Below are 25,832 nucleotides of genomic sequence, written 5' to 3' on the forward strand. Positions count from 1 at the left end.
CCCAGGGTTGTGATTGTGTCTATGCTTATTGCACTTGTTGATGTTTTATAACCTATGCCTTGTGTTACCTCTCATGCTTAGCACATAGATGATTTTACTTGCCTTCCTTAGATGTGTTCTCTCGCCCTTTACTTAGTGGGGGTACTTCCTCGAACCCCCCCATACCCCTTCCCCCCTCCTCCCTTCTCCTCCTCTTCCCTCCAGCCTCTCCACATCAGTGTTCTCATGTCATGTCACAACTGTTCTATTTCTGATTTATGTGGCACTTCTGCTCACCTGTATGCTTACCCCGATCTCTCTTCATGAGAGGTGTGGTCCACGAGTGCACACAGGTTAGGCAGTGTTGGTTTCCCTAACCCTCCCCCCAGACTTGCTGGGCTTCCCTCCCATTTCTCTGGTTGGGACCTGAGGCCTTGCGGTCTTTGTGCTCTGATTTCTATCGCTCCCCTCATTCTTCCGTCTTCTTTACCCACCTAGCCCTCACACTCCTTTTACCCCCCCGCTTTCCCTCCCTCTTTCCCTCCCTTCTATTTCCCTCCTCTTGCTCACCTACTGTTCTTCTTCTCCTTGGCCTGCTCGTTTCTCTCCCGTACCTCTTCTCCCACCCTCTTCTCACTCCCCCCTCCCTTTTACCCCTTCTTTCTTCTCCCCTCCCTCCCTTCCTCTCTCTTGCTTGCTCATTCCACTTACTCCCCTTGTTCTGCCCTTCCCCCCTCCTTCCCCCCTCTAACCCCCTCTCCCTTCCTGCCTTCTCGCTTCCTGCCCCTCTCTTCCCTCCTCCACACTTTTCTCCTTCCCATCCCTCTCCCTTACTGGGATGCCAGATCTCACTATTGCCTCCTTTAATGTCAGAGGGCTAAATACCCCGGAAAAGAGACACCATGTTATATCCCTTCTGAGGGACATCCATCGTGGGGCATCCTTCGTTTTCCTACAGGAAACGCATTTTAAACCCGACAAGATCCCCAAGCTTCCAACGAAGTACTACTCTCATTGGTTACACTCCTGCCATGGCTCCTCCGCGACTAAAGGAGTATCTATTACTATCCACCGGTCTCTTCCGTTCAAAATTTTACAACAGCACTCTGGTGCTGATGGAAGAGTCCTCTTCCTCCGTATTCAATTCTACCAATCAAAACACACTCTAGCTAATATCTACTCCCCAAATCACGCGCAGGTGCCATGGCTGCTCAATGTTTTGTCGGACCTTAAGGTTTTCGCAGAGGGACTGGTCATCCTGGGCTCAGACCTTAACGTAACTTTGAACCCATGTATTGACTCCACCTCCTCTGCCTCCCATATATCTCAACACCTATTGTCAAGGTTGCATTCTAAATTGTCTGAATTATCTCTCATAGATCGTCCGAGACTACTCGTTCTATTCCCTGGTACACAACTCCTACCAGCGACTGGACTACTTGCTGATCCACTCCTCGCTCCTCCCATCTCTCACTACCACAGGTATTGGCGCGATCACGATCTCAGACCACGATCCTATAACCCTTACTCTCTCTCTGTCCCCCTCCTCTACTTCCACACCCTCATGGAGACTTAACGAACGCCTGTTAGAAAACAAGTGTTGTAGTGTTGTAGCTGACCTGGTCACCCACCTTGAAACTTTCTTTGAGGTAAACAGGGACTCCGGTCCATCCCCTCCTGTAATCTGGGAGACACATAAAGCCTATATACGGGGGATACTTATTTCCTGGGGTACTTAATTGAAGAGGGAGTCTAGGAAACAGGTAGATGATCTCCTGGCTGACATCTCGGCCTTAGAGAAGACCCATAAACGTACCCATCTAGCTGCCACTCTCTCTGACTTGCAGAGATTGAGAGAGAGACTGCGATCCCACCTGCATTCACAGTCCTCTAAAGCTTATCTCCACCACAGGCACCGCATTTATGCACACGGGGACAACAGAGGTAGATTGATGTCTTCCCTCCGCAAAAAAGCGAGGGAAAAGCAACATATCCACGGTATCAAGGACAGCTCGGGCACTCTGCTTTCCTCCACCACAACCATAGCTCAAAATTTCACCGCTTTTATACAGACCTCTATAATTTGCGAGTGTCTGGACGTCTGGACTCGGTGGCCTCTCGGACCCACCTTCAGGAGACATTCTTATCTGGCCTTAATATGCCTTCACTGGACTCTACGATGTCCCAGGCACTCACGCAACCAGTGTCTCCTGGGGAGGTCCGGGAGGTCCTCGCTTCCTTTCCCCCAGGCAGAAGTCCCGGCCCTGACGGCCTTCCTCTGGCATACTATAAGAAATTCCTCGACATCCTCATTCCTTACCTGACGGACTCATGTTCTTCCTTAATGCAGGGATCCCCTCTCCCCACCAGGCTCTAGAAGCTCACATCACATTGATTGCAAAAGACAGGAAGGACCCGGCTGAGTGTGGGAGTTATAGGCCTATCTCGCTCCTAAACCTTGACTTAAAGGTCTGGGCCAAGCTACTATCCAACAGAATCAAGAAATTTCTCCCCCACATGATTGCGCCTGAACAGACTGGTTTTGTTCCAGGCAGGGAGGGTAGAACTAACACACTCAAGCTGTTGTCTTCCATTCACTGGGCACGCTCTGTTCACTCTCCACTGGTCCTTCTCGGTGTTGATGCCGAGAAGGCCGTTGACAGAGTAAATTGGTCCTTCAAGGAGGCGGTTCTCCGAAAATTTGGCTTTCCTGAGCAATATATCAGTGCCATCTTCTCTCTTTATTCACATCCCTACGCCTCCCTCCTTATAAATTACACTGTCTTCCCACCATTTCAGATCACCAATGGCACCAGGCAGGGCTGTCCTTTCTCCCCGACCCTTTTTGTGCTGCTCATTGAATCTTTGCTCCAACACTTTAGACAACACCCCCCCCCCCCATAAGAGGCGTCAGAGCGCCATCCGGCGAACTAAAGACCTTGGCCTTTGCGGATGATCTGCTCTTTCTCTTATCCAACCCTGAGGAGGCCTTGCCCTGTCTGGTGTCCTTGTTCGCTGACTTTGGTATCCTCTCCAGTTTCAAAGTAAACATAATGAAATCGGAACTCCTCAATATTACTCTCCCCTCCCCCCCCCCACAAGTCTCTAAGCTAGCGCGACTCTCCCCGTTCCCCTGGGCGTCCTCCTCTTTAAAATATCTGGGGGTCCACATCACGCCCTCCCTAATGTCCCTCTAAAAAGCCAACTTTTCCCCATTGATCTCTGACATTCAGGCTCTTCTCATCTCCTGAATTGGCAGGCGGAATGTCCTCCAAACCTATGTTGTTCCCAAGATAAGCTACAAACTGCAGTTGCTCCCGATTGCCCTCCCTCGGTCGTTCTTTGTCTCCCTCAGGAGAGTGTTTTCCGCTTACTTGTGGAGACAAAAGAGGCCTAGCATGGCTTACTCCTTCTTAACACGCTCCTGCTCACCATGGTGGACAGGGTGTCCCGGACATACAATTTCTGTACAAAGCTATACAACTCCATAGATGGGTGTTGTGCTTCTCCTCTCTCTCCTCCACTTCCTACTCTGAACTCTCTTGGTCTCAATAGGCATTTGGTCCTCGATTTTTGACAGAACTTTGGCTACAGAGGCCGAGGTGTTACTCCCGCTCTGACTCCTCACTACTGTTCTCAGATGTGTTCTCTGTCTGGTCCTCTCTAGCTCCTTTACTCTCTCCCTCCTTTTCTCCTTTACTTCCCTCTTCTCTTATTCCTGAGGTCGTGGGTCGCGCCACCTCCACCTACACACACATTTGGTCCAGACTTGCTCAGGTCCCGGTAAATCAGCTACTCTCGGACAGTGGGGTCCCGACGGTGGAGCGTCTATGCTCTCTCATCCCAGATGTTGGCCTGACGTTTCTCCATGCTCATCAGCTGCAGCGATGCTGTGCCTTGTTTCTGCAGGGGGTGGGGGAGATGAGGAGTCCGACGACTTTTGAGGATGCTCTGGCCTCTCGCCCAGACTCTCTCCATAAGTTGTCCCAAGTCAAGAAGTTTTGCTGCCCGCCAACACACCTCTCGAGACCAGGCTGTATAGATTCCTGGGAGCGAGAGCTGGGTATCCCACTTTCCGACTCTGAGGTAGCATATATCGTCAACAACTCTCAAGGTTACTCTAGATGTGTGCGTTTGCGGGAGTCTCACTTTAAGCTCCTCTCGCGCTTGTACAGAACCCCCAAATTATTGTTCACACATGGTCTATCCTCTTCTAAGTCCTGTTGGCGTTGTGGGTCGCAGGTGGGTAACCTCACCCACATCTGGTGGTCATGCCCTATAATCAGCAAATTTTGGGAAGAGGTAGAATTGAACGTCAATGCTATCCTTCCCACTCCAGTCCGGTTGGATCCTGGCTTGGTCCTTCTTGGTAAACCTACCCAGTTAGTGCGCCTGCATAAGGATTCCTTACTGGCTCACCTCTTAGCTTCAGCAAAATCTCTTGTCCCTTTGAGGTGGCTGGACCCCCTGCCCCCAACAATTGCTGACTGGTCTTCTAAAGTACACCAGATCTGCAGGTTCAAGGAAATGTCCAGTAGATTCGATAGGTCTCATGACAAGTTTCTGCAGATTTGTCAGCCTTGGATCAACCGTAACATGAAGGCCTCTGGGAGTACTCTCCCCCCGTGAGGTATACATTTGATGCATTATGTTATTGTTGCCAATATGTGTGATGTCTCCCCTAGGCTCGTACTGTGTCCCACCCTCCTTGCCCTTGCCTCCCCCCCTCCCCTGTTACTAGTGGGGCACCACAGGGGTCCGTCTTGGGTCCTGTTCTATTTAATACATTTATTAATGACCTTGTAGAGGGGTTGAATAGTAAAGTAGCAACCTTTGCAGATGATACTAAACTCTGTAAAGAGGTAAACACTATAGAGGACAGTGCACTGTTACAAATGGATCTGGATAGGTTGGAGGTTTGGGCTGGGAAGTGGCAGAAGAGGTTCAACACTGATAAATGTAAGGTAATGCACATTGGGAAGAAAAATCCAGGCTGGGATTATGTATTAACCCCTTAAGGACCGTTTTTTTTTCCATTTTTGCATTTTTGTTTTTTGCTCCTTGCCTTTAAAAAATCATAACTCTTTCAATTTTGCACCTAAAAATCCATATTATGGCTTATTTTTTGCGCCACCAATTCTACTTTGTAATGACGTCAGTCATTGTGCCCAAAAATCTACGGTAAAACCAAAAAAGAAATCATTGTGAGACAAAATTGAAAAAAACCCACAGTTTTGTAAATTTGGGGGCTTCCATTTCTACGTAGTACATTTTTCGGTAAAAATGACACCTTATCTTTATTCTGTAGGTTCATACGATTAAAATGATACCCTATTTATATAGGTTTGATTTTGTCGTACTTCTGGAAAAAATAATAACTTCATGCAGGAAAATTAATACGTTTAAAATTGTAATTTCTGACCCCTATAACTTTTTTATTTTTCCGTGTATGGGGCGGTATGAGGACTCATTTTTTGCGCCGTGATCTGAAGTTTTTAACGGTACCATTTTTGCATTGATAGGACTTATTGATCATTTTTTCATGATATAAAAAGTGACCAAAAATGCACTATTTTGGACTTTGGAATTTTTTTGCGCGCACGCCATTGACCGTGCAGTTTAATTAACGATATATTTTTATAATTCGGACATTTCCACACGCGGCGATACCATATATGTTTATTTTTATTTACACTGTGTTTTTTTATGGGAAAAGGGGGGTGATTCAAACTTTTAATAGGGGAGGGGTTAAATGATCTTTATTCACTTTTTTTTGTCACTTTTTTTTTGCAGTGTTATAGCTCCCATAGGGACCTATAACACTGCACACACTGATCTTTATCATTGATCACTGGTTTCTCATAAGAAACCAGTGATCGATGATTCTGCCGCTTGACTGCTCATGCCTGGATCTTAGGCACTGAGCAGTCATTCGGCGATCGGACAGCAAGGAGGCAGGTAGGTGCCTTCCCGCTGTCCTGTAAGCTGTTCGGGATGCCGCGATTTCGCCGCGGCTATCCCGAACAGCCCACTGAGCTAACCGGCATGGTTTCAGCTTCACTTTAGACGCGGTGTTCAACTTTGACGCCGCGTCTAAAGGGTTAATAGCGCGCGGCACTGCACTATTAGCCATGGGTCCCGGCCGTTGTTAGACCCGCTATGGCCCCGCGTTATAGATCGGGAGTGGACACATGACATTCCAGTACGTCATGTGTCCTTAAGGGGTTAAATGGGAGCACACTTGGGACGACTGACATGTGAAAGGATTTAGGAGTCTTAGTTAATAGTAAATTTAGCTGTAGTGACCAGTGTCGGACAGCTGCTGCCAAGGCAAATAAAATCATGGGGTGCATCAATAGGGGCATAGATGCCAACGACAAGGAAATAATTCTGCCGCTGTACAAATCACTAGTCAGACCACACATATAATACTGTGTACAGTACTGGGCACCAGTGTACAAGAAAGATATAGTGGAGCTGGAGAGGGTTCAAAGACAGGCAACCAGGGTAATACGGGGAATGGGAGGACATCTTAAAACATAGTCCATATAGGAACGGATGTGGTGTGGCCACGGTATTAACCTTGAGCAATTGATAAAGCCAGATTTCCTGGCAAAACATCAGGGAGGTTACTGTGGATTTTAGTGCAAACACTTTATTCTAGCTAGTTAAATACTGTATAGGAAAAATAATGGACCGGCCACAGTGCTTCTAAAAGTTATATCTCAAAAAGAGACTATAAACTGTATCTTGCAATACAATTTAAAGCCAGCAGATTTTTGATGCAGAGTTCATGTTTTTAATACACACTGTCACCTAGGGAAATTTTCTCACCATTTTTCATTTTAATCATGATAATAAAAGTAAAGTTTTAAATATGGATTTAGGGGGGTCTTTAGTCAAGGGTTATCCCTGCGGGGGTATACCCCTATCAGTGTTTCTCACCAGCAGTGTTTCACCACTTAGTTTCAAACTCTGCAGTCTATACTTCTGTTTGCAAAGGGGATTAAAAAAGTCAGCAACAGACTACTCAGCAACTTGCTTACATTAAAGGGGTTATCCAGGAATAGAAAAACAAAGATAATTTCTTTCAAAAACAGTTCCATGCTGTCTCCATGTTGGGTGTGGTTTTACAACTTGGCTCAATTAACTTCATTGGGCCTGAGCTGCAGAACCACACCGAACCTGGAGACAGACAGGAGGGGTTTATAAAAGTAAGTAGTTCAGTTTTTCTCTATTCCTGGATAACCCCTTTATTTGCGAGACACCTTTTTTATGGTGCCTAATGCTGTTGTGCAGTAAATATTCAGCATGTTCCTCAGTGGAGTAATGTTGTCCTTTCCTTGAAAATTGGTAACACCTACCCAAATAACAAGTGAGCCACTTGAACTGTGCATTATAAACGTACACCAAATTTATCTGGGGTTATCAATTATATTAGATTGACTATTTACCTATAATCAACCGACAACCTGAATAAAGGCTCACTCCTATAGGAGTCAAAAATACAATTCTGTACGTGAGGTGGCTACAAAATATAGGATCTCATAGAAAAAAAGTAACATATGTTTTAACATATATTGCACAAAATAATACACTGGCTCATAATGGGGGCCAAAAATAAAGTGTGCTAGCAAACACCAACTTATCTATATTAGACTTTATTTAGACCTTTATAGTTTATACTCATGTAGATGAAACAGAATCCAACGGCCTTCTCCAAACCAGATTGCCCTTACATGGGCCTGAATTAAAAGGGTACTCTGCCCTAGACATTATATCCCCTATCCAAAGTATAGGGGATAAAATGTCTGATCGTGGGAGTACCACTGCTGGGGCCTCCCGCAATCTCTCCTGCATCACCCCTGTCATCACTGCATGGAGCTAAGTTTGCTTAAAAATTGTCTACAAATCGTCAAATTTAATAGGGGCATTTATCCATTGAATTGTGAAGTCTTGATGAAGTCTGTGTGGGCATTGAATGATCCTTATTATTATTATTATTATTATTATTATTATTATTATTTTTGGGGGGGTCTCCTAAATATGAGGAATTAATTTGTTACACAATATTTACTACAACATGGATCACTTTATAGCAGTCATAGTATTGGGCAACTCTTCCTTACTCTCATTCAGCCTCTGTTATAATAATGCCTGATCTCCATTCTGCAGCACTTCCTGTTCAGCCAATTAATGGCGGCCTCAGCCAAACATAGTTTTTTTTTTTTCTTTTATAAAATAGCCTGGAAATATTTATGAAATAAAAACTTTTTCCCAGACAACACTGTTAAGAAGTCAACTTTTAATTATGTTACCTGTATAAATATACTTGATGTATGTACTCACTGAAAACATAAATATCATTGTTGAAACTGTAAAAAGTTTTATATAGACATTTTCATATTCCAGCTGGACATATACTTCTAACATACACAATAATGCTGAACAACTTACCAGCCACAAAGCACACTCTCCATAGCCCAGCATGTAATGCCATCTTGACTTCAGTTGTTTGGTTTTGAGGTAGGACAATTCCTTCTTCCATGTAAAGCCAGTAGTCAGTGCTAACGGCTATGCCAACCAAAAGGAGACCACACGCTCCAAAGACGCTACTGAGTAGGGTCAATGCACGGCTGCTACAATTACTCATCCTAGGGCCTAGAAGGAAACCAGTCAAAATGTTGCGGTGACCTGTAAGGAAAAATAACAACATGTGAATAGGATTTACTGGAGGTAGACTATCAATCCAACTAGCTGTGAAGTTTATTGTCCATAAACCAGTGGTGTATTTTGGTTTTGCGCTGCCCTGATCCAACCTGGCATCCCCATTCCTCAAAGACCAGCTAACCAGGCATTGTTGCAATTAAAGCAGGGTCAGTATATAGCAAATGAGCACTCCTATCAGAATAGCTTTGACAACAACTCATCAATAAGACTTAAAGGGGTACTCCGGTGAAAACCTTTTTTCTTTTAAATCAACTGGTTGCCGAAAGTTAAACATATTTGTAAATTACTTCTATTAAAAAATCTTAATCCTTCCAGTACTTATTAGCTGCTGAATGCTACAGAGGAAATTCCTTTCTTTTTGGAAAACTGATGACATCACGAGCACAGTGCTCTCTGCTAACATCTCTGTCCATTTTAGCAACCATGCATAGCAGATGTATGCTAAGGGCAGCATGGTGGCTCAGTGGTTAGCACTGCTCCCTTGCAGTGCTGGGGACTTGGGTTCAAATCCCACTAAGGACAACAATATATAAAGTGTTATTATTCTTATAATAACGTCAGCAGAGAGAACTGTGCTCGTGATGTCATCAGAGAGCATTTCAAAAAGAAAATAATTTCCTCTGTAGTATTCAGCAGCTAATAAGTACAGGAAGGATTAAGATTTTTTAATAGAAGTAATTTACAAATATGTTTAACTTTCTGCCACGAGTTGATTTAAAAAAAAAAGTTTTCACCGGAGTACCCCTTTAAATAAGTACAGGGTTGGCCATTTATATGGATACACCTTAATAAAATGGGAATGGTTGGTGATATTAACTTCCTGTTTGTGGCACATTAGTATATGTGAGGGGGGAAACTTTTCAAGATGGGTGGTGACCATGGCAGCCATTTTGAAGTCGGCCATTTTGAATCCAACTTTTGTTTTTTCAATAGGAAGAGGGTCATGTGACACATCAAACTTATTGGGAATTTCACAAGAAAAACAATGATGTGCTTGGTTTTAACGTAATTTTATTCTTTCATGAGTAATTAACAAGTTTCTGACCACTTATAAAATGTGTTCAATGTGCTGCCCATTGTGTTGGATTGTCAATGCAACCCTCTTCTCCCACTCTTCACACACTGATAGCAACACCGCAGGAGAAATGCTAGCACAGGATTCCAGTATCTGCAGTTTCAGGTGCTGCAGAATGGACAAAACAAAAATTGGAACAGGACCCTCAGTTTACGCAGAAGATTGTGTTCAGTGATGAGGCAAACTTTTATGTGAATGGTGAAGTTAACAAACAAAACCACCGCTATTGCTCTGACACTAACCCACATTGGATAGATCCCTCCAAGACTGTTGGAACACAAAAAATTATGGTATGGTGTGGTATATGGGGTACAAAGATAGTAGGGCCATTCTTCATCAATGGAAACCTCAAGGCCACTGTATATACGAAATTGCTACATGATGATGTGTTTCCCTCTTTATGCACTGAAGCTGGCACGTTCCCTGAGTTTTTCCAACAAGATGGTGCACCACCACATTATGGGTGTCAGGTCCGAGCATTCCTAGATGAACAGTTTCCTGGAAAGTGGATTGGTCATTGTGGGCCAGTTGAATGGCCCCCTAGGTCTCCCGATCTTATCCCCTTAGACTTTCATCTTTGGGGTCATCTGAAGGCAATTGTCTATGCTGTGAAGATACGAGGTGCAGCACCTGAAACTACGGAGCCGGTGCTAGCATTTCTCCTGCGTTGTTGCTATCAGTGTGAAGAGTGGGAGAGGAGGGTTGCATTGACAATCCAACACAATGGGCAGCACATTGAACACATTTTATAAGTGGTAATAAACTTGGAAATAACTCATGAAAGAATAAACTTACGTTAAAACCAAGCACATCACTGTTTTTCTTGTGAAATTCCCAATAAGTTTGATGTGTCACATGACCCTCTTCCTATTGAAAAAACAAAAGTTAGATTCAAAATGGCCGACTTCAAAATGGCCGCTATGGTCACCACCCATCTTGAAAAGTTTCCCCCCTCACATATACTAATATGCCACAAACAGGAAGTTAATATCACCAACCATTCCCATTTTATTAAGGTGTATCCATATAAATGGCCCACCCTGTAGTTTGCTACTAAAGGAAGTGCTGAGACCTTCTTAGAATATGTCATCACTTCCTCATCAATTTGGTTCCAGCTGCTACGAGTCCAGAAATATCTTCTGAAGTTAAAGGGGTTTTCCAGGCTAATATGACTGATGGCCTATCCTCATGATAAGCCATCAATCTATCATCAGGGGGCCGCTGACACTCAACACCCATGCTAATCAGCTGTTAGGGTCTCACAATACACAGTAAAGGGACTGGAAGTTGATTCTATTCACTGTGTTGAGGTTGAGTCAAGTTACTTCACCTCAGCCCTCATTCAAATGGCCATCAATCATATGAGCCGGGAAAACCCCTTTAAGCCCCTTTACCTCGCCTCAGCTCCCATTCAAGCAGCCATCAATCATATTAGTTGGGAAAATAACTTTAAAGGGGTACTCCCCTGCCCCAGCATTCGGAACATTTTGTTTCAAACGCTGGGTGCGGACTGCGGGGGGTCATGATGTCACGGCCCCACCCATCATGACGTCCCACCATGCCCCCTTAATGCAAGTCACATAAAATGTTCTGAATGCTGGGGCAGTGGAGTACCTCTTTAAAAGAGAACTCCGAAATAGGAAAAGTATTGTCCATACTGCCGGCAGTAAAAAAAATAAACAGGTACATACCTTCCTTCGCTCCTCCGGTGCCTCCGGTAACCGGCTCCAGCCTCCGCCGTGATCCTCTTCCTGGTTGCCGGTGATCGGCGAGTCATACTGCACTCAGCCAATCACCGGCCACAGTGAAGTCCCAACTCAGCAGACAATAGGCTGAGCGGCAGTGTGAGAACGCTTCAAGACACACAATTCTTCACTACACCGGCACCTGCTGCCAGCGGTGTTTGGCTGAGTGCAGTATGACTCGCCGACCACCGGCAACCAGGAACAGGATCGCGGCGTAGGCCGGAGACGGTTATCGGAGGCACCGGGGGAGCGAAGGAAGGTATGTACCTGTTTATTTTTTTTTACTGCCAGCAGTATGGATGATAATTTTCCTATTCCGGAGTTCTCCTTTAAGCACTACATCTGTTTCCTAGTTTATCCCTGCACAGCAGCGCTCCTGCTCACCTACTGTTCATGGAACTGGAACACAATTCACGTGACTTAATGTGGACTGTATTGTATTTCCCTGGCCACAGGGGCATAGCTATAGAAGTAGCAGAGGTTGCAGTTGCACTGGGGGCCCTGGTGCCTAAGTGGGCCCCAAAGCACATCTGCTCCATAAGAGACCAGTATTATACTTGGCACATGGGGCCCCATTGCAGATTTTTCACAGGGGTCCAGAAGCTACAAGCTATGCCTCTGCCTGACCATCAAATGTAGTGAAGCTAAAAAAGGTTCTTTAATTTTTTTGAAAGCTAAATCTACAGAAAATAAAAATAGGATGCTGAGAATAATTAAATAAATAGATCTAACTTCATTTCATTACCCTGGTGCTCTAACCCTTTTAAGAAACATTACAAATAATCAATTCAGATATGTCTAAAAGAAGTTACTCTTTAGTTACAAATAAAATTGTTTAAGGTCAGCATTAAAAAAAAGGTTATATTCATTCATTAATATTCATTGATGTTAGTAGCTGGGGCAGAGCTGTTACAACCACTCATTCATCTTTCATGGAAAAGTAGGTGACTGTACTAGATGAAATGCCTTTAAATGCTCAAGCGTGTAAAATTCATGCCTGATAAAACTTTCAATTGGTTGCAAGGGTAAATCAATAATAGAAGAATTTGCATAATGTATACTACTAATTTAAAATGCTGCAAAAATGCTGCAAACTCTAAGTAAAGATATTATCAGGAAATAAAGTTGACACAGTAGAATCTCCCAATAGTGGACATTCGCGGGGAATAAAAAAGTGTCCACTATTGAGAGATATCCCTTATTGGTAAAAAGGCTCAAAATCCTTCCTAAATGACTGAATAATGTACTGTACTCAATTCAGAGTTTAATAACCTATATAACACAATAAAAATCAATATTACAGTATAATCTCCCAGTGTTGTTTAATCAAGCCTTATCCCTCCCCAGTATCATTTTATCCCCCTTTTTATACCCTGTGAAATCTTATTGTCCCCTTTTGGGAGTGTCCCCTATTTGGAGGGTGCAAATACATTTGGGACTCTGCCAGGGAATTTAAAACTGTTCACCATTGAGAGGTGTCCCCTGTTGGGAGGTTTCCACTAAGGGAGATTTTACTGTATATATAATGCCACCTTTTCAAAAATGGAAGTGGTAATAGTTTATGTTTATAAATCAACAAAATGCAAAGTCAATGAACAGAAGAAGAATCTAAATTAAATTGATATTTGATGTAACCCCATTTTGGCTTCAAAGCAACTTAATCTCTTCTAGGTACACTTGCCCACAGTTTTTGAAGAAACTTAGCAGAAAAGTTGTTCTTATATTGTTCCTATATTTTTGAATATAGGCTTGCTCAGATCCTTCTGTCAATGATGTTAAGATCAGGGCTATATGAAGGCCATAATATCACATGCAGGACTCCTTGTACTTCTGTATGCTAAAGATACAGAAGTTCCTAATAGTTCTTAATGGCATTAGCTGTATGTTTAGGGTAATTGGGGGAGATTTATCATTGCTTTTAGAGCAGTTTTTTATCTATGTTTTGGCGCAGTCCAGGCGCAAGCGGCCTATTTAGTGACTTTTAAGCTTCTTTCGATATAGATAGTTTCAATATTTTTGCCTATCCGTAGACCTTTTTCTTTTGGACCATGCACTGGTCACGTATTTATCATTTGCGACTTTTGTCAAAAGTTGATATTTTGTGCGCAAAAAGAGGGAGAGAGAGAGAGAGAGAGACAGAAATGTGCAAATAAAAAGTAAAGTAGTTGTCCATATGAAACAATCAGATATATTTTTTATGGTACAAAAAAGGAATGGTAAAGATGTAAGAAACAATAAGATTGTTAGAAATGGCCAAAATCTAACAATTTCATGTGCCCAAGTTTAACTCCTTGGGGACGGAGGGTTTTTCCGTTTTTGCACTTTCGTTTTTTCCTCCTTATCTTTTAAAAATCATAACCCTTCCAATTTTGCACCTACAAATCAATATGATGGCTTATTTTTTGCACCAGCAATTCTACTTTGTCATGACATCAGTCATTTTACCCAAAAATCTACGACGAAACATAGAAGAAAATATCTTTGTGCAACAAAATTAAAGAAAAAATGCCATTTTGTAAATTTTGGGGGCTTCTGTTTCTACGCAGTAATTTTTTTGGCAAAAATTACACCTTCTCTTTATTCTGTAGGTCCATATGATTAAAATGATACCCTACTTATAAAGGTTTGATTTTTGCCTTACTTCTGGAAAAAATCTAAACTACATGCAGGAAAATGTATATGTTTAAAATTGTCATCTTCTGACCCCTATAACTGTAATTTTTCCGCGTACGAGGGAGGTATGAGGGCTACATTTTTTGTGCCATGATCTTAAGTTTTTAGCGGTACTGTTTATGTATTTAGCAGACTTTTTGATCGCTTCTTATTCATTTTTTCATGTTATAAAAAGTGACCAAAAATACGCTATTTTGGACTTTGGAATTTTTTTGTGCATACGCCATTGACCGTGGGGTTTAAGTAACAATATATTTTTATAATTCAGACATTTCCACACATGGCGATTCCACATATGTTTATTTTTATTTACACTGTTTTTTAATGGGAAAAGGGGAGTGATTCAAACTTTTATTGGGGAAGGGGTTAAATGATCTTTATTCACTTTTTTAAACTTTTTTTTCCAATGTTATAGCTCCCATAGGGTATCTCATAGGAAACCATTGAACAATGATTCTGCTGCTTTACTGCTCATGCCTGGATCTCAGGCACTGAGCAGTCATTCGGCGATCGGACAGCGAGGAGGAAGGTAGGAACCCTCCTGCTGTCCTACAGCTGTTCAGGATGCCGAATCCCGAACAGCCCAATGAGCTAACCGGCATTAATTTACTTTCACTTTAGACGCAGCGTTCAACTTTGAAAGCCGCATCTAAAGGGTTATTAGCCACGGGCCCCACGTTATAAAATGGCAGTGGGTGAAGGGCGTACAGGTACAAAATAAAAAAATTGTAAAAGGTAAAATACATATATAATCTGTTCAACTAAAACCTCTTTCTCCCAGACAATATTTTTTTTTCCTCTGGCCTGCGGCAAGGTAAACCACTGTTCAAATGTGAGACTCTCTTTGCAGACATTCTTTTAGACATTAACCACTATAGGCATGGCCCCGTGTTATAGCGGGTAGGGCCTGGCCTCTAACAAGGGCCAGGACCCATGGCTAATAGCTATTAACCGTTTAGACAGGGCGTTCAAAGTTGAAAGTAAACTACTCCCGGCTAGCTCAGTGGGCTGTTCGCGGCATCCCAAACAGCTGGAGGACACAAGGAGGGTCCCTACCTTCCTCCTGTGTGTCTGATCGCCAAATGACTGCTCAGTGCCTGAGATCCAGGCATGAGCAGTCAAGCGGCAGAATCATTGATCAATGTTATCCAATGGGATAACAATGATCAATGTAAAAGATCAATGTGTGCAGTGTTATAGCCCCCTATGGGGGCTATAACATTGCAAAAAAAAGTGAAAAAAAGTTAATAAAGATCGGTTAACCCCTCCCCTAATAAAAGTTTGAGTCACCCTCCTTTTTCCATGTAAAATAAAAACTGTGTAAATAAAAATAAACATATGTGGTATCGCCACGTGCAGAAATGTCAAAATTGTAAAAATATATTGTTAATTAAACCGCATGGTCAATGGCATGTGCGCAAAAAATTCCAAAGTCCAAAATAGTGTATTTTTGGTAATTTTTTATAACATGAAAAAATAAATAAAAAGCGATAGAAAAGATCCGATCAATACAAAAATGGTACCAATAAAAACTTCAGATCACGGCGCAAAAAATGAGCCCTCATACTGGCCCATATGCAGAAAAAAAAGTTATAGGGGTCAGAAGATGACAATTTTAAACGTATACATTTTCCTGCCCATAGTTATGATTTTTTTTCCAGAAGTAGAACAAAATCATTTATATATATATATATATATATATATATATATATATATTTATTGTAAGGATTCCTCCTTGGGGATTAGCTCCGGGATCATCCTGGACACTGCCACGGGACACAATTCCACTCAATATACCCGCAGACAACGGTTATTCATGCAAGCCTGGCACCTTGCCAGCTTTATTTAGACAGGTTGCAGGTAAAACAAAACATAACTCAGGAACAAACCAAAGTCCTAGACCGTCTGGTCACTGACTACACATATCAGCATGCCCTGACTACTATCTGGTGAGCTACCCTCAGCCAGCATAAAACATGTGCCCCTGCAACCTGTTACTCACAGTTCACACCACTTCTTGGACCGCTAACAGTACGCTGTGTGTTTCCTCAACAGGGTCCGTGTGTCTCCCCCTACAGCGACTTGCTGTTACCCAGGGAGAGCCCCAACTATTCTGTTTCTTTTCCTTTTAAACACACTTTCCCTTCCTGATACCTCATTAATCAGGCCACAGGTGGAGCATTTAGCAGAGTTAGCAAGGGAAATACACCCTTTCCTTGCCACACTGCCACAATATATATATATATATATATATATATATATATATGTAGGGTATCACTTCAACCGTACGGATCTACAGAATAAAGAGAAGATGTAATTTTTGCCAAAAAATGTACTGTGTAGAAGTGCACAATTATATATTTTTTTTCCATTTCGACGTAGATTTTTGGGTAAAATGACTGATGTCCTTACAAAGTATAATTGGCGGTGCAAAAAATAAGCCATCATATGGCAATTCCAAAATTGGAAGGGTTAAGATTTTTAAAAGGTAAGGAGGAAAAAACGAAAGTGCAAAAACGGAAAAACCCTCTGTCCCCAAGGTGTTAAACTTGGGCACATGAAATCGTTAGATTTTGGCCATTGCTAACAATCTTATTGTTTCTTACATCTTTTTGATTCCTTTTTTGTACCTTAAAAAATATATCTGATTGTTTCATATGGACAACTACTTTAGTTTTCATTTTGCACATTTCTGTCCAAACACACAGACAAACACGCTCCTCAGAAGCAGGGTAGACATGATCTGAAAGCAGTGGTAGAAAATAATCTGGGAGAAGATCTGTGTGAAATGTATCATGGTCACTGTGACAATATGATAAATTTGGAGCAGCACCGCCAAAAAAACAAAACAAAATCTAGACAAACAACAAAAATGATCTAGCCAAGACCATTATTGACAAATAACCCACATAATTACACCACCTACAAGTAGGCTTGAGAATCACTTCTACCTTCCGAAATGTAACAGTAGCCATTAACCTCTTGGGGACGACGACATTCCAGTCCCCCTCTATGACGCTCGCTCAGGAGCTGATCACGAGTCATAGCTGGTTGGTCCCAGCAGGTATCTGCCACTGAGACCCGTCTCTAATGCAGACATTACCTATCATCGTGATGCCCGGCTTTAACCCCATGGAATCCGCAATCAAATTTGATTGCAGCATTTAAAATGCAAGTGAAAATGTCCTGGCAGCACTGCGAAAGTAAGTAAAAACGCCCATCCTGTAAAACTCAGGACCCTTTCTCCCTCACAAGGTCTCGAAAATGTGTACAGTATGTGGTAGAGCTTTTCCCACCACAGCAGAGCTGCGCAAAATTCATCATCCTGCTGCACCTTCTTGATAAATAAGATGCATACTAGTCAAACCTACCGCCCAAATAAACATGGGAAAATAGCCCTACCATAGACATTTTTTTTTTATAAATCTGGGCCATTGTCTTTGTCTATGACAGGGATGGTTGACAAGGATCACAGTATGTCCCTAATGTACTGTTCATATTTAGGAAAAGCTGGGTGAGATATGGGGAATCCAGGAGGTCGGTAAAATCCCTTGCTCAAACAGGGAGTAACACATTTTGGTGACTATTTTGATGGGTACTAAGCCACCTGTCCAGAGAGGAAAGATTTTGTGTAGATAGTGCTTGACAATCATGATTTATTTTGTATTTGTTTGGGCATTACATTAAAAGGAATCTGATAGATGGTTCACCGGCACTAAATATAACAAACAGGGTTATAGTTTGGCTGAACCTGAGTAAAACAATGTATGACTTACTTAGTTCAGTGGCCCTGTTGCAGAGAAATCTGGTATATTGCCAATATACAAATCCCCCCCCCCCCTTGTGCATAATGGAGGCGGAGCTGTGTTTTCAAGCTTTCCTGCCCCTGTACCTACTGCTGCCAAATTCCCTTCCACCTAGCAGAGCAGAGTGCTCATGTGGGCATACTCTCTCTTGTCATGTGGATGTAAGAGTGAAGAAAATGTGAATATTTATAAGGTAGGCAGCCGACAAGATAAAGACAGGGAAGCTCAGACAGCCAGCTCCAAACTCCAATAGGAAAAGGGGGACATTTACATATTAGCCATACACCTGATTTCATTACAATGGGACCACAGAACTAAGTAACCTATATTCCTTTTACTCAGGTTTATCTGCACTTTAACCCTGTGCATTGGACTATTGGACTGTGTTTATTTTGTTACTGAAAAGTAAAGACAGGAGAAGCTCTGTTTACAAGCTACTTCTGGGTCCCTTGCTCTAACTACTATTTTGCTGCTATTGGACTGGTTCTACAGAGCTAATCATGTATATATATATATATATATATATATATATATATATCACAACATATGCAAAAGAAAGCAACATCTGCTGCTGATAAATATATCCTGCTCATGACCTTTGTTTCAGTAAGTTGTTATACTGTATTACTCCTGACAGATTTGTGAGCCCCTTTTAGGCCTTTGTGTTAGTAAATTGCAAAGACGGGCACAGGCTGCAGATACATGGCAGTGTAGACATCCCACTCTTGCGAGGCATGAGGATAGGCACTGCAGTTTATATGCATGGCCATTATCAGAATGACAAGAGATGCCGTCAGTCAGGCTTATGTGGAACTGTTGTGATCTTCCATGATAAGGCATGGTTCATTATTTCCGTACTGAACTCAGCAGTAACTGATTAAGAAAAAGACTAAAAACTGATGCAGGCTGATCTCATTTTGTAGTAGTATTGGTTGCACAATCTGTCACCCATGTAGCTCTGCAACAAAAAAATGGAACAGGATGTGCCTCATGTTGTATGTTTTTGATTTTTTTTTCTTTTTCATAGTGAATTAAGATACATGTTTCCCTCATATGCATGAATGTATGACATTTATTCAACCTCTCTGCTTATAGTGAAAAATTACAGCCTTAAAAATTAAAAACCACACCCACTTTTTATGAAATTAGCTGAAAATGAGGAACTGGGTAAAAAAATATAAAAAATTAAATTACAGGGAAAGACCTTAATTCTTGTACCTAAATTTACACAGGACTCCAATAGTTAATAAAGGCCTTATGCATCGAGTGGAATCTGAGACAATCTGATGCACTTAGCACTATGATATAACACACCACCACAAATCTGCCGCAAATCCTCAGCAAAATTTGCATTTGTGAAATGCAGATTTTATTTCAGATTCGTTGATGATTTCACCACTTAGGTTAAGTTTCCACACAGATTTTTCCTGCCGTTTTTTGGAATATAGTACAAGTTCTTCATTTATATTTCCTATCCTTTTGAATACAATTCTGGCTTTGGCTTACTGAAAGAGGTGAAAGCTGCAGTAAAAATTTGCAACACAAAATTGACACAGTGAGGATTTAAATATTCACATTGTTGTTCAATGTCTGTGAAAAATGATCCACAACATTGGGATTGTATTTGAAAAATTCCCTTTTGCCACATGCAAGACACTTTATTCTTACAAACATGTAAGAAGTGGTTTTTGAACCAGTAATTTTTAGGAAATGGGTTTTAAAGAAACAGTTACAGGCCAAGATTAGTAACCGGACTATACACTTGGTGGTTTCAACTCTTATATAGGAACTTTTTATTTGACGTTTATTCTTGGTTGTACTGTTGCTTGAATGTTACAGATACAGTATATGCAGAGACAAAAAGAAACAGACAGGGGAAGGCGCTGCCTTGTGCCGTTACCGGGGGTGAGATGGTTGAATCAGGGGTGTTGAATTCTCACATACCTTGTGATGTTGGGCTCAGAGCTCAACATCTATAGTAGCATAAAACATGTAGAGCGGGGTTGCCTCCGGACCCAGGTCCACCTGAGGAGGGTGGCTGAAGGATGCTTGAGGTTCCGCTGGCAGTTGCCAAATGGGAAAGAAAGATGTTACAGAACATTCAATGTTGCAGAACATTCTTGAAGACTCTTTCCTATCTGACAGCTATCTGTGACAGTGGCCCTGCCCAATGCTGTGGTCCACCAGTTTAGAAAAAGGAATCAAAGATATTAAGCTATTACGCAATGAATCGAATCACAAATATTCAACAGGACAGGCACATAAACATGATATTTAGAGGGTATGCAAGTGAAATTTACAATACTGTTTACATTCCCCTTACAACAATATACAGCAAAAATTGTGATGATTAGTAGGTGGAAATTCCCAAAAGCAGCACTAAATGGCAAAGAGGCATGGCAAACCCAAAAATTCTTAAAGGGGTATTCCAGCCAAAGACATCTTATCTAGAGATGATCGAATTGAATCTGATGAATCCAAATTCGTTGCGAATTTCATGTAAAATTAGTTTTGCAACAAATGCGAATATTGACGCAATTCTATCGCTGAATCGCCTCACTAAACTCCATTTAGTGCGGTCCAGGCTCCAGGGCTTCCAAAATGGCAGATCCACATGTGAGGACATGGGGCAAGGAACTCTGGGAAGACAAGACAGAAAGGTGGGTAGGCGGGATGACCCTGAATCACATGCAGGATCCAGCAGCCAGTCAACCCTGTGATTTCACAGCCCTATATAATCGGCAGCCATATTCTGGCTCGTCACTTCATCCTTTCACTGTAGAGAAATAGGACAGCGCTGTGTGTTACACAGACAAGCTTTTTACAGCAGCGTTTCACCTCATAGTCACATCAGCTTTCTGGTGGACAGATAGCACTGCGCTTTTCACAGAAAATAATTTTTACTGCAGCCATTAAAGGGGTATTCCAGGCAAAAACTTTTTTTTATATATCAACTGGCTCCGGAAAGTTAAACAGATTTGTAAATTACTTCTATTAAAAAATCTTAATCCTTCCAATAGTTATTAGCTTCTGAAGTTGAGTTGTTGTATTTTTGTCTAACTGCTCAATGATGACTCACGTCCCGGGACGGGAGCTGTGCAGTTCCTATGGGGAAATTTTCCCATCATGCACAGCTCCCGGAATGTGACATCATCATAGAGCAGTTAGACAGAAAACTTCAGAAGCTAATAACGATTGGAAGGATTAAGATTTTTTTTAATAGAAGTAATTTACAAATCTGTTTAACTTTCTGGAGCCAGTTGATATATATAAAAAAGTTTTTGCCTGGAATACCCCTTTAACCTCCCAGTCACTTTCTACAGCAGTGTATTACAGTGAGGGGCAGGGAGCTGTTTGTTGCCTCATACATTTGAACAAGCTGGCTCAGCTTGAGAAACAACAGAGGATGGAGGGATAATTTTTCAGCGCAACTCTGTGTCTTTGTTCCACAGAAAATGGTCTGCTGGTTATACTAGTCTTTAGATTGTATAAAACCCAGCAGTCCATTCCTAATAGTCTTTGAGAGAGTTAAATTTTGGGTTTAGTATACAGCGACAGTGTGCTGCAGAACTGTTCTGTACTGTTGGTGTTGTGCAAAAATATGATTTTTAAGCATACTGTAGCACATTTTTCTGCCCTCATATAAGTAGTGTACTGTTTTTTACCTGTTAATCTGCCAAGGGCCTAGATACCGTGAAAAGACAGGCAAAAGTACTAATCGGCTGGTGTTGTACTCAAATTCTTTTTTAAGCGTACTGTAGCGCATTTTTCTGCTTCATGAGTGCATATCAAATACCTACATCTAAGTAGTGTAGTATTTTGTACCTGTTTAAACTGCCAAGGGCCTAGATACTGTGAAAGGACAGCCAAAAGTACACATCTGCTGCTGTTCTAGACAAATACTGTTTTAAGCGTAGGGAAGCGTATAGTACTCCCCTCATATACGCACTAAGTATGTCAGGAAGAGAAGTGCCAGGATGTGCAAAGAGGAGTGGCAGAGGCCTTAATTCATCAGGAAAAGGGCGCAGAAGACTAGGAGCCAGTGGCAGCAGGAGTTGCAGCGAGAGGCCTGAGCCCCCGGTATCAGCTAGTGTTCGTGTCTCGACCAGCAACTCATTTGCTGTCATCGATTGGTTAACACGGTCATCCACTTTATCTCAAGTGACATCTGATACCCCCAGTAAACAGTCGGTGGGTTTCTGAGACACAACCCTCAGTTGGCATGGCCCGGAAGCAGTCCCTGTCCTCCCATTGCCTTTGTCCTATGCTGTTCCCTCCCCTAAAGAAGTATCTTATGCTGTGGGTTCAGCTCCACTATTCAGTGAGGACGATCTAATTGAGGACAGTCAGCAGCTACTGCCCATCCGCTGCTTCCTACGCTAGGCGGGCAAGTAGTGATGAGGAGAGTGACGTTAGAGGCGGTGTTGCCAGTGTTCAGGGTCCTGAAGACACTGTTGAGGAACCTGAGGAGGACATCAGTGACATGCAGTCACTTGTTGATGATGATGAAGCCGATCGCAATTTGGAGCCGGGTGCAGAAGGGGCTTCATCATCATCAGGAGAAGAGGGTTGCAGGTTGCCCATGAGGCAGCAGCTGAGCTAGCAAGGTGGTAGCATGGTTGGCAGTCAGCATAGTGGCAGAAGTGGAAATTCTGGAGCCAAACGTGCCCTGGGGAGACCACCTGCTTCGTGGCAGCCTACCTTCCTGGAAGGAAGTGGAACACGGGTTCCTGGAGACGGTTGCAGTAGCAGTCAATCAGTGCGGAATGTTGGAGGGAAAATAAGCTACTCGGCGGTGTGGCAGTTTTTCATCAAGCATCCAGAGGAGGTTATCATAGCCTCATGCAAGATGTGTGTCGGCAGAAGGTGACGTGTGGCCAGGGTCCCAATGTGGCACCACGGCCCTTTGTCAACAAATGCTTCGCCACCATAAAGCAGACTGGGAGAACCGTGGGTCCGATGTAGTGGTCCAGTCTGCTGCATCACCCAGTGGCTGTGTTTCATACCCTTCTTCTGTCACTCCAGATGCTCCTGCTCCTCCTACTTCTAGTCAGTCATTCCGTCAACAATCCATCGGCAAAGCCATGTCCAAGAGACAACAGTATGTGCCCCCTCATCCAACGGCGCAGAAGCTGAATGTGCTCCGGTCCAAGTTGCTGGTGCTGCAGTCCCTTTTCAAGCGGTGGACTCTGCACCTTTCAGAGAACTGATGGCTTGTGCCGAGCCGAGGTGGAGAGTGCCAAGCCTCTTGCACAATTTTGTGGAAGAGAAGGTGGGCCATTCCTTGAGCCTGTCGGTGTGTACAAAAGTGCATGGCAGCGCCGACGTCTGGAGATGTAACTACGGCCAGGGACAATACATGTCCTTTACGGCCCACTGGGTGAATGTGATTCCTGCACAGCCACAACACGAACTTGGAAATGTCACGCCGCTTCCTCCTCCACGCTCTCAGCCCGTTGGTCCTGTGACAGTGTGTGATTCTGCCTCCTCATCCTCCACCGTGTCCTCAGCCTCCACTGAACAGACAAGTCTCAGTGCCCCTTCAGCATACCAAGTGTGCAGGGCTCGGCGGTGTCACGCTGTTCTCCACATGGTTTGCCTTGGCAAATGGAGTCACACATAAAAAAAATCGGAGCATGGCTCACTCCATGAAAACTAGAAATGGGAACCATGGTGACTGACAACGGATAGAACATCTTCTGCGACAAGGAAGGCTGAGCCATGCGTCCTGTATGGCACACATGTTCAATCTGGTTGACAAGCGGTTCCTGAAGTGTTCCCCCCATTTGCAAGACATCCTAACAATGGGAAGGAATCTTCGCATGCACTTCAGCCACTCGTACACCGCAAAGCAAACTGTCCTTGAGCTGCAGCGTCAGAACGGTATCCCCAACATAGTCTTATTTGTGACTTTGCCATACATTGGAATTCCACCCTACATATGTTGGACCAACTCTTCAAACAGAGAAAAGCCATCACCAATGTCTTTATGATCCAAGCGGATATGGGGACTCCCCTGTGTAACTTCAATGTCAACCAGTGGCGACTCATGCGTGACACCTGCTATTTGCTCAGGTCCAGGAAGCCACATTATTAGTCAGTCGCCTGGATTATGGGATGAACGACGAAATTCCACTGCTTCATTTCCTACAACATGTGTTGGAAACGATGGCTGGTCAAAGCACTCTGCCCCACCCCCTCCTTTTTTGTTGGTTTCACTTGGTCTGCACTCTGCCCCACCCCCTCAGCCCAACCCTATATAAAGTAGCAGGTAGCTACACAGGGCCCTTTAATTTCTGGCAGCCTCCCAGTCTGACGCGGAGCACATGGTAAGTGAGCTTTTGCACTTGCCTGCGCTCACCTTCCACTGCCATGGCTGCTAGGGAGGGGTGGGGTGGCCGGGGTAGTACTAACTCCATCAGAAGCAGCCTGAGTCTACAGTCGCTGATGAGTACCTTTCTTCATCTGCATAGTGAAGCAACTCATCAGCAGCAGGTAGACCATGAGCAGGACCTGAACCAGCAGGTGGTGGCATACCTTGACATGACCCTGCCAACACACCTTCAAGATCCGCTGGACTTCTGGGCTGACTGACCTTTTTGAAGATGAATCAGGCATGAATCAGCCAGGTTTTCCAAACACCAATGCATGATGCATCAGAATAGATTGACCATGGTGCCACACCAATACTTCACAAATATGTATAGTGCCAAACAGATTTAAGGTGCTGCTCCCCAGTTACAAACATTTCTCTGCATCAGACCTTTTTTCACCCACCTTCGTCACCGGGTACTTGTGCTGCCACCCACCGCAGCACTCTGTCACCGGGTCACTTTCAGGACTCCTGATGCTGCTGCCACCTCCAGGCTGTCTCATTCTGCCACCATATGGTCTCCACATGCTTCCGCCAACTCCAGGCTGTGCCATTCAGCCGCTATATGGTCTCCTCATTTCCCGCCAACTCCAGGCTGTGCCATTCTGCCACTATATGTTCTACTCATGCTGCTGCCAACTCCAGGCTGTGCCATTCAGCCACTATATGTTCTACTCATGCTGCCGCCAACTCCAGGCTATGCCATTCAGCCACTATATGTTCTACTCATGCTGCTGCCAGATCCAGGCTGTTTCATTCAGACACTATTTGGTCTCCTCATCTGCCGCCAACTCCAGGCTGTGCCATTCAGCCACTATATGTTCTACTCGTGCTGCAGCCAACTACAGGCTGTGCCTTTCAGCTACTGATGCTGCTGGGCCTGGGACATTACCTAAAAAAAATTATGGTAGCACTAGCTACCATAAATCTTCAATTAAAATTTTTAAATTCATCTTAATCTTAGGAATTGTGATGCCTTATGGTCTCCTCATGTTGCCGTGAGCTGCAGGCTGTGTCATTCAGCCACTATATGGTTTACTGATGCTGCTGGGCCTGGGACATTACCTAGAAAAATTTTATGGTAGCACTAGCTACCATAAATCTTCAATTAAAATGTTAAAATTAATATTTTAATCTTCGGGTTTGTGAAGCCCTATTGTCTCCTCATCTGCTGCCAACTCCAGGCTGTGCCATTTAGCCACTATATGTTCTACTCACGCTGCCACGAGCTACAGGCTGTGTCATTCATCTGAGAGGCAGAGGCTGGAACAGCTTGATGCTCACCAGAATGGGTACTCAAAAAATTTTAATAAATGCAAATTAAATTAAATTAAAATTACATACAAAATCTGCCACATCCAGACGCTCTGTGGCAGGGATTCTAATAGCGCTGCCTGTAATCTGCATGTCATACTGAATAACAGTATTATATCACTAACACAGTACACTCC

At 43.2% G+C, this 25,832-nt stretch overlaps 1 protein-coding gene across 4 annotated transcripts in view; it reads right to left on the reverse strand.

The window, feature by feature from the left end:
- Nucleotides 1-25,832, reverse strand: part of CACNG7 (calcium voltage-gated channel auxiliary subunit gamma 7) — a 234,894-nt gene that overhangs the window by 103,940 nt on the left and 105,122 nt on the right. For all 4 annotated transcript variants that reach the window (XM_056542632.1, XM_056542633.1, XM_056542631.1 and 1 more), the window contains one exon: nucleotides 8,437-8,673. In XM_056542632.1, the coding sequence (XP_056398607.1) occupies nucleotides 8,437-8,632 (196 nt within the window). In that variant the 5' untranslated portion in view covers nucleotides 8,633-8,673. The remainder of the gene's footprint in view (nucleotides 1-8,436; nucleotides 8,674-25,832) is intronic.

This window comes from Hyla sarda, chromosome 10 (assembly GCF_029499605.1).
Source record: "Hyla sarda isolate aHylSar1 chromosome 10, aHylSar1.hap1, whole genome shotgun sequence".
NCBI lineage: Eukaryota > Metazoa > Chordata > Amphibia > Anura > Hylidae > Hyla > Hyla sarda.